The 12,210-nt window shown below is 38.2% G+C and overlaps 2 protein-coding genes across 5 annotated transcripts; both read right to left on the bottom strand.

Annotated features, from left to right (window-relative positions):
* Window positions 1–945: 945 nt before the first annotated feature.
* LOC103986271 (importin subunit alpha-4) lies at window positions 946–8,101 on the bottom strand. Of its 4 annotated transcripts, XM_065110052.1 has the most exons (10): window positions 7,760–8,099; window positions 7,488–7,618; window positions 7,112–7,324; window positions 4,026–4,122; window positions 3,848–3,933; window positions 3,087–3,250; window positions 2,929–3,007; window positions 2,238–2,366; window positions 1,896–2,023; window positions 946–1,433 (listed from the first exon to the last, which is right to left on the bottom strand). In XM_065110052.1, exons 2-10 carry the CDS (start codon window positions 7,548–7,550, stop codon window positions 1,133–1,135), a joined length of 1,260 nt encoding a protein of 419 aa, XP_064966124.1. In that variant the 5' UTR covers window positions 7,551–7,618; window positions 7,760–8,099; the 3' UTR covers window positions 946–1,132. The 4 variants fall into 4 exon arrangements, with proteins under 4 accessions (XP_064966124.1, XP_064966127.1, XP_064966123.1 ...); XM_065110055.1 differs by having other exon boundaries at window positions 2,238–2,291; window positions 7,488–8,101; XM_065110051.1 differs by having other exon boundaries at window positions 7,488–8,099.
* A 1,117-nt stretch (window positions 8,102–9,218) lies between these two features.
* Window positions 9,219–12,055, bottom strand: LOC103986273 (acidic leucine-rich nuclear phosphoprotein 32-related protein-like). The gene is made up of 2 exons (XM_009404227.3): window positions 11,407–12,055; window positions 9,219–9,703 (listed from the first exon to the last, which is right to left on the bottom strand). Exons 1-2 carry the CDS (start codon window positions 11,797–11,799, stop codon window positions 9,458–9,460), a joined length of 639 nt encoding a protein of 212 aa, XP_009402502.2. The 5' UTR covers window positions 11,800–12,055; the 3' UTR covers window positions 9,219–9,457.
* Between the last annotated feature and the right edge of the window lie 155 nt (window positions 12,056–12,210).

Below are 12,210 nucleotides of genomic sequence, written 5' to 3'. Positions count from 1 at the left end.
ATGGAGCGATGAGCAACCGAGCATCGATGAGCGACATTGAGTGATCGAGCAATTATAAGCGACGAGTAGCATTGAGTGACTAAACAACTAGATACATCAAGTGACAAGGAGCGTCTTGCGAACACCTCTAGTCATAGGCACCGTAGGTACCTACCTACAGAGTAATGTGAAAACTAATATGTTGGGCCGGATCCGTTTAGAATCTGAATCAAACAATGGTTTCATATCCAATATATTGGGCTAGGAATCGGGTTAAGAAACGATCCATACCGCATGGTAGAGAATCCAAGTAGATGATATGGATCAAATTCCTTAACCATTCTAGAATGCGGCCAGGAAACCTGTTGTGTCTATTTTATGGAATCACAAATTTGGGAGTTTATTAAGAAGGCAACTAATTTCCTAGAATGGCATTAAAAACCGTGCATAAGACAATCTTCCAAGAATTTGAATATAACAACTACCAGTAGTGGAATAGTAGGTAGGTCAGTAAACGGGATATGTGCATAGATAGAGAGACATGAAATTTTAGAAACTGAATTTTATGATCATAAGAAGTCTATGAGTTAACATCAATCCAAACATAAATCATCTTCTATACTCTATCATAAAAACTTCAAAGAGTTACTCACATCCAGGAAGAACTAGAGAGAAACTCAGAAAGTATTTTTCATCGTATTGTTCGAAACCAAGACTTAAAACTACATGGATGCTTACAAAAATAATCAGATCTCGATTAGTAAGATTTTTTACTTTCAAGAAAGAATCCTTTCTGTGATAATAGGATTCCTTATCCCCCTAGTACATTGGCTCAAAGCATCAAAGAATGCTTATCAACTGAAAAGAGTTTTAGTAGTGATTCATATCCAACTACTTGTGTAAGCATACGCCTGCCCCGAACAAACTATGCAATGAATATACAAATCTTGCTGGGTAAGTCATGCATCGAAAAAAACAGTTAACACATCAACATGCGAACACAGGAAAAATATTTTAAGTTTTAGATGCACACAGTAGAATGCTGTCAACCTGCACGCACTCCGGACGTGCTCTAAAATGGGAAAAAAATAAAAAAAAAAGTCATCACAGAAGGGGAGGCAACAGATTTTTGTTGAAGCCCATGCTTGGCACCCTAATCAAAATCCTGCATGTCTTCTTCGTCGTCCACCCAAAACCTTTTAAGTATATTTACTGCCATCTTATAGATGACAATGTTGTCATGTGCCACAAGCGACTCAATTTTGTTGAACCCATCACAATCACAAATCATCTGTGCATAGAGGTTTCGACCTGCGGTTATACCCAGATGCTTGTTGGCCTCACCCACCTCCAAAATTTTATCAAGACACTCCATGCAAATGGCGTTAATTGATGGGGCAGGGTAGGCAAGAAGATCACATAGTGGCTCAATGCATCCTTGGCTGACCAAAAATCTGTATAAAGGACAAGATGAAAACAATTCTAGTCATTTGTTGCATAGACATTTTATTTCGACTGCAAGGACAGGGTTTTGTTAGATTTCTATATAAAAAAAAATTGTTGATCTGCCGGCAACATTAGTTTATGTACGTGTCACACCAAAAACCAAAATAAAGAGCATGTTTTCTGACTAAGAATGAATGCAATCATGAACATAAGGAACATATGCCACACAATCAACTAATAAGCACCTATAATAGTACAGTTATGGTGGAAATTCATCAACTTGTCAGATTTACCTTCTGTAATTTTTATTTACCTACCTAATGTGTTTGACAGACAATGCACCACAACTGAAATAGTAAGAGATCAATTGTTTAAGATCAAGAATTGTTTTCACAAAGATATGATCAACTTTTGTTGTCACAGAAGACCCAAAAGCACTAAAATTGACACGAAGAGAAAGCAAAGCATACTGGATTTGGCAGTTAGAACCACCATGGATGGCATTTGATATAGCCCAGAAAGCCACTTTCTTGACAGAAAATTCTGCATGCTGCAGTAGCTGCACCAATGGACTGACAATGTTTGCATCTATGACAGCCTATAGTTTAGCAAAAAATGGAAGAAAAACAAAATGAGTGTTGCTAATGTAAAAGAACACTGTAATTAGCTCTGGCTGTTCAAATCATGAAGTTGGCAACTCATTTTCAGTAAAAAGGAACCTCTGATTTACAACAAGCATACTTCCAATTAGAAGTACTGGTGGGTAGGTTAGAAAAAAATATGATTTTAGACTACAATTAGTTGTGAAGTACCTGAATCTGATTGCTATTTCCAGCAGTGATGTTTGAGATAACCCCACAAACCTCCTGTTTGATATAGTTGTCATAACTTGATGTAAGAATTTGCAGAAGGTGAGGAAGTGCTAAATTTTTTATCATGATCTGTGATTATAATTTAGGTGTTAGTTTTTCTCCATAGTAAACAATGTAAATTTAAGAACAATTCTGAGTATTCACAAACATAAATCTCAGAGAGGAGAACACGCCCCAAGAAGAAGAATAAAATGTTGCATCTGATTATTAACTTTTACAAAGAAAATTTAATGATAGGAATCATAAGGCATGTTCTTTGTGAACCTTTTTGTTTTTAAGGTATGTTCCTTGTTGAAGCTACTGAGCCGCATATGAGGCCAGGTGTGATATTAGAGCCTTGATGGGCTTCAGCACAGTATAGGCATGCTTTCATGATACTGTTATCAATAACAGTTACAGTTGCTACTAAAATCTGTATTTAGAAAAAAAGAAAAAGAAAAAAAATCCTAAAGAAGAAAAGGGGAAGAACTTGTGCCAGCAAATTACTCTAGCCACGCCAACCCCCAGAAACAATCCTGCCTCCAATGGGCATCCAGAATATGAAAGAAGATTATTTCCATTAACAAAAGAAAAAAAAGTTACTGATTAGTGTCACAAAATTCTGTTGCACAAACCAAAAAATCATATATACCTGGGTTTGGACATCATTTCCAGTGACAATATTTCCCAATGTCCTAAGAGCAGGTACAAGAACTTTATGTGATGGATGACTGAAAGAAGTTCTTCATCAGAGGCCACAGACGATTATCAATCTAAATGAAAAACCAAAGATGTCAAATTCATCCTTACCTCAAAAGCTCAACAAGTTTTGGACAGACACCGGCCTCTATCACTGCTTGAATTCTGTCCTTACTTCCATGAGAAAGATGTGATATAGCCCAACAGGCATCCACAAGAACCTCTTCATCATTCAAGTGAATAAGTCGCTGAAGAACTGGTAGAGCAGTCTTTATCTGATAAATTTAATGAATAAACATCTTATAAGGAAATCGCTCAATGAAGGGTTTTTTTTTTTTTCAGAAATAAGGCACTTCAAATGAGTCTCAAACATATTCAAATAGTGCTGATGGTTCCCCATGGCAAAAGTTTGATAGGGCCCATGTACAATTCCTGAGCTTTGATATTCTTAATATACATTAAATTGAGGGGGGACGAGAACCCCAAGACTAAGAACAAAATCTCTACAAGTTAGTGAGTCACCAGCTATGTTAGCAAGGGCCAAAGCAGCCTGTCCAATAATAGAAAGTAATGATAGTTATTCTACATCATATTGAAAAGTGGTACTTATGCTTTGGTTCTTTAAAAAAGCCATATACAGTTTAATGGAGATTAACTTGTCTTTAAATATCATCACTTGGTGAACTCAAATGCTGAACAAACTTTGGTACAGCACCATTATCAATGACAACTTGGGTATTTTCTAACATCCCAGAAGCTATATTGGCAAAACACCCATGCTGCCTCATGCTGCAAAAAGATATATGCACTGACCATTTCAGCTACATAATAGAAAGAAACCAGGAATCACAGAAATGATAAAACAAAAATACCTGCGGCAGTGGTGTCTCATGTCTTAAAATAAATTCCACAACCCGAGGGACAATTCCTGCCTTGACGACCTCCTCAATAGGTGCACCTTGCTCGACAAGTATATTGCATTCTTAGTTACAATCAGAAATGCTAAGTACTCCCAGGAATTATAAAGAAGAGTGTAGCCATATATAATACCATCTGACAAGAGTCTCCTGAACTGTGTTATTACTGATGACGGAACAGCTGGATCCTCATAATATGCTCCTTCAGCCATTTCAGAAAGATTATCAATCTGGAGAATAACTAAAGAATTAGTTCTCTTATAATTTGTTTCCTCAAAAAAAGAAATACAATTTAGGTTAGCAAAGATGATAAATCAATTAATTAGTACTGTTAAGTTGCTATAGATTCTCTTCGATAAGAGTCAACTAATTTCCAACCAAACAGCCCTGTTATTAACTTCGACAAATTTGACAACAACAATCTATATAACAAGCAGTATATCAACTTGTACCATCTTATATTTTTTTATATGGTTGAATGCCCAAGTGACAAGCAAAATATTGTGAAACGAAAGATAGATTAGAACCATGGTCAAATAAAATGTTTGCATTTATATTAGAAACACGAATGATACCTTCGACCACTAACTTATAAACTCTGGAATCTTGTTCGGTGATAGCATATACTCTGTCATGGGATGATGATCTAGGAGACAGTGGCTCTTTCTTTTTGTTTAGAGAGCAGTCTTTTACTTTATGATCCAACTTCCCACAGGTAAAACAGGCTCTAGTCACCCGAAAAAAGAATTAAGGAATACTAACCGATACAGATGGTCATCATTGACCCCTTGTCGGACCGGTAAATATAGGATAATTAATATCACTCCAATCAATATTAGAGAAACCATGCCATGGCCTACTATGTATATGATTCCGAATCATTTAAAAATTTCCAACAATCTTCCTCAACATAAAGTTCTTATGTTGTAACTTCATTAAATTTAAAGTTTTTTAAGTTAAAGCATTTTTCTATAGCTAAAATACGTCGGCTACAGCAAAGTAAATAACATTGAAATAAGTTGCTTTGCTGTATGTGATAGTAGACAAAAAGATTCATTCTATACAGAAGTCAATAACTGATCTCGACCCACAATTTGTTTTTCCAATTACTTTATTGCATTAGTATATAGATATCCTTCAGCTTATAATTTTAGAGTTCAACAGGTCACCCGATAGCAAGATCAAGGGGGGATAAAATGCATTGGAGTAGAAAGTTTTATGGCCCCGTAATTATTATACAGAAAAAGGAATGGTGCAAAATTTATGCGATTATTTGTTAGCTGCTACTGTATATTATTTGCAAATGGAACAAAATAACAGTTTTCAAGGGGAAAAAGTTTCTTCTCTGGAGATGGTACTTAGAAATAAAATCAGAAAAATTAGAACTAGGTTGTAAGAGGATCTTGAGGGGAAGATATGTTTATTAATAAGGAATTTCTTGGAATCTGGAACTAAATCATAAAACTTGTAATAGACATAAACAATGTTTCCCATTTGAACTTATATTGTATAGTTTAGCTGTTGTACTTCATAACAACTTCATTAAGGGGTAGTTAAACAAAGGAAGGAGATGGTACATGGGGCACCCGTCAATGAAATAATACAATTGCTTGATTTTCTTGGTTAACTATTGGACTGATAAGCATGGCTCATATCGTGTAGTATGGACGGTATTTTAATCTTTGCTTCCGTTAAAATATTTTTCCTTCATAAAAATATAAATATAGCAAAGAGAATTTGTCATGATCCAACTTAATGAGCTATTAACTTTGTTAATAGGATAACCTGCATGAATCAATCAGATCAAATAAAACTGATTCTGTTTTGTAAATATATATAAGATCGCTTAAATACCCTTGACTATGTTTAAGAGGGTATTTATTTTAAATTTTGAAATTAGGGATAATGTGAGAAACCAAGTGGCCTCTCTCACTCAATCACTTGTCTCTTTTGGTTGCGCTAGTTTCCTCTGCCTCCTTATCTCTCTTTGATCGCCATTCTCTCTCCACCCCTCCTCTCACATCTGCTCTCTTCTCTTTAGTCATCGAAATGAATACGAGGAGAATGAAACAAATATTACAACAAACAAAAATAATTTAAAAAATTCAGAATATGATATGAAAATAGACTCGGGGGTTAGAATTATCAAATTGCATTTGAGATGACTAAAAACATATACATCCAGATATACGAGAAATTCATATGAATATACATACTATTCAATTCAATTTGATATCTAAGAAGATATTCATTATGTTGGATAAACTATTCTGTTTTCGGTATCATTAAATAATTTATTTTGTGTTAGATTAATATAATTTGTTTTGTCTTATTTTATTTATTAATTTTAATATGTGTTCATTTTTATTAATTTTAAAATAAGTTTATATATTTTTAGATATTTTTAATGAAACTTGCGATCCGACCAATGGGCTTGCCTACAGTGACCTAGTGATCCAAGGCTTGGATAGGTTGCTTTTCGGTTCAGTAGGGATAATTATGGATGGGATACCTGACCTAGTAACTTTATTGAGTCTAAACTAACTAGTTAATTTATATAATATAGGATATAAACTAACAAATCTTTGCTCATCTAGGCCTAAACCAGGATGTCATAAACCTAATCTAGGATTTTTCAAAAATAATTATTATATGTATATATAAAAATAATAATCAAATTATAAAAAGTTATTATACAGTAAATAATTAAAGAACATAAATTTTTTTTTATGAAGTTAGGACATAGAAAATAATAACGTGTCAACATTCTCGACAGTTTTAGACACTTAAAGAGAGAGAAAAAAACAATGCATATCCTATCCATCTGCTTGAGAAGAGTATACCTAATTGTCCATATACACATGACAGCAAAAATACTTACTTTTTGAATTCTAGCATGTACCAATTCTTGAGGTTTTTTATTCGTATACTGGTTATTGTCTTCAAACCCATGCATATAAGTATGTAATGTATACATGAATGCAGAAAGAAAGAATTTAATGCAGGATATACCAAAGTATGTAATGTATACTGGTTACTGTGCACTGGCACAAACAGAAGCAACAAACCGAAAAGTTCAAAACCACTCAAAATGAAGAGCGTGGAGTTCAATAGAGATCAAATCAAGATCGAGAGAGCATTGTCGAAAGCGTATGATCATCCAGAGAAAAACAGAAATATAAAAGAAGAACGAAAGATTAAGGCGGCAAGAGCAAGAACCTTCATCCCGCATGCGTGGGTAGGAGGGGGGCTGAGATGGTGCGGCCCGGCCTCGCATCGTTTCTTGTTGAGGTTTTCCTCCCGTTTGCTTTTCCGGATCTCCACCAGGACATTCTCCCTCCTCCATCGGGCCTCCTCCGCGTCCACGGCCACCTTATACGACTTTTTGCGGGCCTCCGCCCGCGTCGTCGGACGGAGGGACATCACCTCTGCCTGCTCCAATGAATTAAGGGCAGAAGACGCGGAGAGAGATAGGTTTTGATTTAAGATTTCCAAAGAGCGAGAGAGAGAGTTCTTCTGATCTGAGACACTCTTGGAGAGAGAGGGTATCGTGTTCGACGTTTTGTAGGGGGACGGAGCGCGGGCAAAAACATACTCGCTCTCCGACCCGAACGGGGAACTGCAATACTCCAATTCGCCATCTCAACCGTCCTCGCATCCTCACCTCACATCTCAACCGTCCATCACAATCAGGTAGACGGGATTAGGATCATGTCGGCAGCAAATCTTTTGAAGCGCACAAATAGATGATGGTAGATCGAAGGGGATCCAATCTAATAAGATGATGCAAAAGATGCCGATGCCGATGCCGATAAAGAAGGAAAGGGATGGGGAAGCAAGACAGCAATGGTGGGAGCAGCGGTTCACCTGGGTGGACTTGCCGGACCGCGTCGGCGCCGCCACGATCGCCGCTCCAGAAGCTTGCGGTGCCGTCCCGAGAATGGCGATCCCGTCGCGAGATTCGCTTCCTCCGCCATCGCCGCCGCCGCCTTCTCGGCCATCCAAAGCTCGAAAAGGAGGCGTCGCAAGAAAGGCCCGTGCTTGGCAGTCTGTACAAGCCGGATGTGAGCTGCGAACCGTCCGATCACAACAGGGCGTGCCGTGAGTCGTCGGAGCCGTTCGGCCGATTTCGTCGGTACGATGCCCACAATGGAGTGTCAATAAATGAAATAAATTATATTCTTTTAACAAACCGTTAGGAAAATGCTTTAATGTCGTCTTTTATTAAAATACTTTTAATAAACCCCTCTCTATACGGTTTAAAGTCTTTGTCTTTTCTTTTTTTAAAAATAATGACCACCCATAAAATTAAGGTGAATTTTAAAAAATACTTATCTTTAAAATTTTCTTGTATAGCGACCCAGTTTTAAAAAAATTCACTTATTTTTTAAGATTTTTTTAAAATAATAATCATTTTACTCTTATCGGTTAACCCCCCTTCGTTCCGTCTCGGGTAGTCTCATTCCTTGATCCACGCTCGCTTCCATGGTTGATCGTGACCCTCGTCAATTATCCACCTCTCCTTTCTTGGTTGCGTATGTCTTCGCATGCGAGCCAACAAGCAACGCCAATCACCCCATCGTTCGTCCCCCCTTCTCTTGACTATCTACATCTCCGTAAGAGGGCTTCACCTCATCGCTCGTCCCCCCTTCTCTTGACTATCTACATCTCCGTAAGAGGGCTGCGACCAATCACGACAAAAGCTAACCGACCAAGCGACTTAGTTCGAGCATAGGCACAACTAAAGCTAAAGACTATGACTAAAATTTTTTTAAATTACAATGACAAAATTATTTTTTCACGGAACTAATATTGTTTCTTTGATCAGCATGGCAACTAATCCATTTTGAGGGAAGAAACGTCCAAGCTGCCTCTAGAACCCTGAAGGCCGGGCAATTACAGATGATTTATTTGTTGATGGCCTCTCATCTGATGTTTTGTGATATCATCGTAAAATCATAAGTTAATAATTCATCGCAAAATTCAAGATTCAAATCTCATCTTCATCATTTATTTGTTTTCTATATATAAAAAATCTTAAAGTTTAAAGAGTATTTAAGTTTTGAACATATAAACAGACAAACTAATAATAGCAAGGATTTTTTGTTTTTGCTTTGTAAAAGAAAACGTATAGCTAAGGATAATTCAAATACTATTTCCAGCGTCGACATCTTTTGGCTTCTAATGATCAATTTAATTATCACCGAGTCTCGAGCTCGTCGATAACGTTAATATGTCATGAAGCAGTTCAAAGAGCGAAGAATACCTCATCAGGCCCATGGAAAAAAGCATCCAGAAATCACGGGTAAAATTTGAAGAACACGACTTCACCAATTAACATGCAAAATTAACGATTCAAGAAAGCAAATAAAGTCTAAGATGTGGGTTTTTTTGTGAAGGGGATTGCCACATATCACCATCACATGAAAGCTCCTAACACCCTTGCAATCACTTCATAAATCCATCCCCCATCAGACTAAATCCAGAATACATACCATGTAAATTACCGAAAATGTGCTTCTAAAAGTCCAAACAAGTCAACTAGGGAACAGGATGATACCCCCACTATCGCTTTGGTGGCCTCTCGTCATCGTCGTCGTCGTCATCATCATCTGAATCGTCCTTGGATGACCTTCTTCTCTTGGATGACGTACCATCCTTGACAGAGCCACCACCACCGTAACCCTGATTATTATCTTCATCGATGTCCTCATCCTCATCTGTTTCATCGCCAGGCTCGAAGTCGCTCGCATCTTCTTCATCTTCTGCACGGCCCACCGGTTTCACAAGGTACTCCGTTCCCAGTTCCTCCTGACAGGGTCCAATGACATCATACATGAACAAAAGGAGAGCAAGGTCAACAAATAACAATCACAAATTGCACCATGAGATATATTAAGAAAAATGCCACGATCATCGAAGCACATGACAATTAGAAATCCTGAACTTATCATCGCCTTTGCAAACTCCATCTATAACAAGTAAAATACCTACATTGCCTCTAGAAAAAGAAAAACAAGAACATTATTTATAGTGATAGAATTATCTTGCTTTGGTTCATGTGTTGTTCCCTGTGATGACCATCAAACTTGCTTTTATTTCACAAAAGAAGAAAAAGAGGGGGATTCCAAGTTCCCGATTCCCGATTTTAGAGTAAGAAAAAGCAGAAATAATATCGAAGGCAGGCCCGGCAGTAAGCATATAATCAGCTAAGGAACAAATTGGAGCTCCATTAGAAAGATATTGATGAAGAGAAATAGTAGATTAATATGTACCATGGAGCATCCACATAAAGATGGTGATTAGCAGAATACTTCACAAGGAATCGTTTTGCCCTTTTCTCTTTAGAACTGATTCTTATGCAAGTAGAAAATGTGACCAGAAAAGTAAAGATCAGGACCCATGACAATAGTGCCAGCCAATTCAGAATATGGAAAAAAGAATAAGGAAAACGAGACACAGATTTAATGGAGGCCATTTTACAGATTAAAAAAACCTTGAGAACTTGATGTTTAGGCACGTTTACCCGTAAACCCTAATTTTTTCTTTCAAAAGTGTAATTCATCGGAACAAAAGAGGATGATGTGAACATGCAGTTGAAAAAAAAAAAGATATTGTGCATTCTTCGACAGAAGATATAAAATTAAGATCCGAGAAGGGGAGAGAGAGGGAGATGTGATCATCAAATCGATAGTTTTCCATGTCAATAGGACTAATAGTAATTGTGCAAAGAATGGGCAAAAAAAGAAAACGAGATGCAAATAAAACTTTCCAGTTCGATGATTGGTTCATTCTACTAACTAGCGAACAGAAAAACATGATTCCAACAAGATAATATGTTGGAAGAGACCAGTTCTTCCTGCATCAACAGATGCTCGACTCTTTTTGATTACTGCTTATGATCGACTGTTAATTGCACTAGGAATAATTCTGAAGCGGATAACGAAAACTATGAGCAATCAACATCAATGATCAAACTTACTATGAAACACCCCTATTTCTTTCTTGAAAGGCAGCATTTTTCATCTGTTAAATAACTCCGAGAAAGGTTTTCTATAACAAGATAGGCACATAGATATACAATTAGAGACAGAAAACCCAGATAATGATCATAAAGAGGTGAAGAACTTCTTGCTAGGAAATAAGAAACAGAAGAATGATCATACTAACTGCATCAAACAAGAACTCATTCTGGATATAACATATATGAACACAAGAATCAAACATGAGCGAGAAGTGACATGTTACAATATCAAACCTATCCTGAAACATAAACTAAGGTAGGCACACTCCATGATGATTTCCATCCAGCAGCAGAAAATTTTGCATCAAAAGAAAATTAACTTCACTAAATTAAAGAAAAAAACCTACAGATCTACAAGAAATAAACAAAGAATTGAACTAAATGCAGTTGCCAAGCACAGTATCCAGATCAGGTAATCAATTACTGTCAAATAATAGAAAAAAAACACAAGTATCTAGTAGATCAGTTACCAAGGAAAATAGAGATATACCTCCTCTTCCTCATCGTCGTCGTCGTCGTCGTCGCTATCATCATCTCCATCGCCGCCTTCCTCCTCGTCCTCCTCTTCTACCCCTTCTTCAGCGTCATCGTCCGCGGCCTGCGCTTGGGGGCGATACCCCTTCGGCGCGACCTCCTCCGCATCATCGTCGTCGTCCCCATCATCCTCATCATCATCACCGTCGTCATCGTCATCATCATCATCATCATCCAGCTCCACGATCTCCTCCGGTTCCTCGTCGTCCTCCCTTTCCTCCTCCGCACCATCTTCATCCACATCATACACGTCAACTTTGCCGTTGATGGCCTTGATCTCTTCCTCCTTACTCTTCTTTCCCACCTCCATCTCCCTCTCCTCCTTTGGGGCAGCCGCTCCTCCCTTCATCTCGTCCCCTTCCTCCCTCTGATGCAGACCAAAAATTATCCCCAAAAATCAAAGGAAAAAGGGGATCAAAATCAGGAATCAGGGGAAGAAGAAAACAGTGGGAGGAAGGGGTTGGGTTTCGGGGACAACCGGCAACCGGCTCCAGGAACGATCTCAACCGTCCGCGCTCGGCACCTCTACGCGGATCGATGACGTGGGTACCGATCCGACCGCTGAAGAGCAGAACCCGGGGTTGTGCTTCGCTTGCTGACGTCGTCACCTCTCGGGTCTCCCCCCACTCACGTGCTCACCTCCCAGGGCTGACGTCATCGAAACACGAATAGAATTGATCGGGTTAGGGATAAGATACGCTTCAGCTGATCCATCCGCGGCGGTACGCTCACTCGCGGACCCACCTTGTTTCTCGTGGGC

Source organism: Musa acuminata, chromosome BXJ2-5 (genome assembly GCF_036884655.1).
Source record: "Musa acuminata AAA Group cultivar baxijiao chromosome BXJ2-5, Cavendish_Baxijiao_AAA, whole genome shotgun sequence".
Lineage (NCBI taxonomy): Eukaryota > Viridiplantae > Streptophyta > Magnoliopsida > Zingiberales > Musaceae > Musa > Musa acuminata.
This window is presented reverse-complemented; position numbering and strand designations above follow the sequence as displayed.

What these genes read in the sequence shown, in the direction of transcription:
- LOC103986271 (XM_065110051.1), bottom strand. Translation starts at nt 7,550, where the DNA reads ATGCGAGGACGGTTGAGATGGCGAATTGGAGTATTGCAGTTCCCCGTT. An exon ending in CCCACGCATGCGGGATGAAG is followed by an intron (nt 4,123 to 7,111) that starts GTTCTTGCTCTT and finishes GTTATTCTCCAG; the next exon opens with ATTGATAATCTTTCTGAAAT. An exon ending in GAAATAGCAATCAGATTCAG is followed by an intron (nt 2,024 to 2,237) that starts GTACTTCACAAC and finishes GCTAAACTATAG; the next exon opens with GCTGTCATAGATGCAAACAT.
- LOC103986273 (XM_009404227.3), bottom strand. Translation starts at nt 11,799, where the DNA reads ATGAAGGGAGGAGCGGCTGCCCCAAAGGAGGAGAGGGAGATGGAGGTG. An exon ending in ACGACGATGAGGAAGAGGAG is followed by an intron (nt 9,704 to 11,406) that starts GTATATCTCTAT and finishes GGACCCTGTCAG; the next exon opens with GAGGAACTGGGAACGGAGTA.